This window comes from Tamandua tetradactyla, chromosome 7 (assembly GCF_023851605.1).
Source record: "Tamandua tetradactyla isolate mTamTet1 chromosome 7, mTamTet1.pri, whole genome shotgun sequence".
Taxonomy (NCBI): Eukaryota; Metazoa; Chordata; class Mammalia; order Pilosa; family Myrmecophagidae; genus Tamandua; species Tamandua tetradactyla.
Window position 1 is genome coordinate 112123295 of NC_135333.1, and position 2288 is coordinate 112125582.

General features: G+C 39.0%; 1 protein-coding gene across 1 annotated transcript; it reads right to left on the reverse strand.

Annotated features, from left to right (window-relative positions):
• Positions 1-1478: 1478 nt before the first annotated feature.
• On the reverse strand, positions 1479-2067 carry LOC143689957 (thymosin beta-4-like). The gene has a single exon (XM_077167979.1). It carries the CDS (start codon positions 1996-1998, stop codon positions 1864-1866), a length of 135 nt encoding a protein of 44 aa, XP_077024094.1. The 5' UTR covers positions 1999-2067; the 3' UTR covers positions 1479-1863.
• Positions 2068-2288: the final 221 nt, after the last annotated feature.

Genomic DNA, 2288 nt, shown 5'->3' on the forward strand with positions numbered 1-2288 from the left:
AAATTTAAAAAGATTGAAATCATACAAAATACTTTCTCAGATAATAAAGAAATGAAGCTGGAAATCAATAATAGGCAGAATGCCAGAAAATTCACAAACATATGAAGGCTCAAAACACACTCTTAAACAACCAGTGGGTCAAGGAAGAAATTATAAGAGAAATCAGTAAATATCTCGAGGCAAATGAAAATTAAAATGCAACATATCAAAATTTATGGGATGCAGCAAAGACAGTGCTAAGAGGGAAATGTATTGCCCTATAAGCCTATATAAAAAAAGGAGAACAGAAATCAAGGAATTAACTGTCCACTTGGAAGAACTAGAGAAAGAACAGCAAACTAACCCCAAAGCAAGCAAAAGGAAAGAAATAATGAAGATTAGAGCATAAATAAATGAAATTGAGAACATGAAAACAATCGAGAAAATCAACAAAACCAGAAGTTGGTTCTATGAGAATATCAGTAAGATTGATGGACCCTTAGTAACGCTGACTAAAAGAAGAAGAGAGAGGATGCAAATAAATAAAATCAGAAATGGAAGAGGAGACATTACCACTGACCCCACAGAAATAAAGGAAGTAATGAGAGGATACTGTGAACTTTAACTTTATGCTAATAAACTAGAGAATGTAGATGAAATGGACAACTTCCTAGAAAGGCATGAACAAGCAACATTGACTCGAGAAGAAATAGACGACCTTAACAATCCAATCACAAGAAATTGAATCAGTCATTAAGAAGCTCCCCAAAATGAAAAGTCCAGTACCAGATGGCTTCACATGTGAATTCTACCAAACATTCAAGAAAGAATTAGCACCAATCCTGCTCATACTCTTCAAAAAGATTGAAGAGGAGGGAAAGCTACCTAACTCATTCTACAAGGCCAAGATCACCTGTGCTGGTTTGAAAGGAAGTATGCCCCCTAGAAAAGCCATGTTTTAATCGAAATCCCATTTCATAAAGGTAAAATAATCCCTATTCAATACTGTATGTTTGAAACTGTAATCAGATCATCTCCTTGGATGATGTGATTTAGTCAGGAGTGGTTGTTAAACTGGATCAGCTGGTGACATGTCTCCATCCTTTTGGGTGGGTCTTGATTAGTTTATTGGAGTCCTATAAAGAGGAAACATTTTGGAGAATGGGAGATTTGGGTAGAACAGAGAATGCTACAGCACCACGAAGCAGAGTCCACAGCCAGCAACCTTTGGAGATGAAAAAGGAAAATGCCTCCCAGGGAGTTTCATGAAACAGGAAGCCAGGAGAAGGACCTGACAGATGATGCCATGTTCATCATGTGCCCTTCCAGATGAGAGAGAAGCCCTTACTGTGTTCACCATGTGCCTTCTCACTTGGGAGAGAAACCCTGAACTTCATCGGCCTTCCTGAACCAAGGTATCTTTCCCTAGATGCCTTTGATTGGACATTTCTATGGACTTGTTTTTTTTTTGTTTTTTTCAGGTTTTAAAACTTTTTATTTGCATATTTAAAAAATTGTGCATTCCAATAATTAAAATCATTTGAACAAAAAAAAATGGCACTCTGATTAAACTGCATTTTACAGCCTGTAGGACATCTTGGACCAGCTTTGCTTTTACTCTAGATTCACTGCCGTCCCACCCAGCTTCTTCCTTCACCAACATGCAAGTTCTTTTCCTACCCTGCTGGCCAGACAGGCAGCTGGGAGAGGCAGGCGTGGCCTTCCTTGTCAATAGTTCTCAATTCTTTGATGTGAAAAGGGGCAGCACAGTCATTTAAACTTGATCCAACATCTTTGCATCTTACAAAGTTAACAGCTAAAAGAAGTAAAATAAGAAGGCAATGCTTGTGGAATGTACAGTACATATTGGCTGTGCATGCCTCATTACGATTCGCCTGCTTGCTTCTCCTGTTCGATCGTTTCTTTGGACGGCAGTGGATTTTTCTCTTGCGTTTCTGTCTTCTTCAATTTCGACTTATCAAATTTCTCAATCTCAGCCATATCGGGTTTGTTAGACATGGTTGGAGAGGAGGCCGAGCGAGGTGCGCGAGCGAGGAAGAGTCCGATCTGCGAAGTGGCCGCCGCCGAGTGCCTCTATTGACTTGTTCTAATTGGGATTTTCTCAGCCTTAGAACTGTAAACTAGCAACTTATTCAATTCCCCCTTTTTAAAAGCCATTCCATTTCTGGTATACTGCATTTTGGCAGCTAGCAAACTAGAACATCACCCTCATACCAAAGCCAGTCAAAGATATTACAAGAAAATGAAACTACAGACCAATCTCTTTAATGAATATAGATGCAAAAATC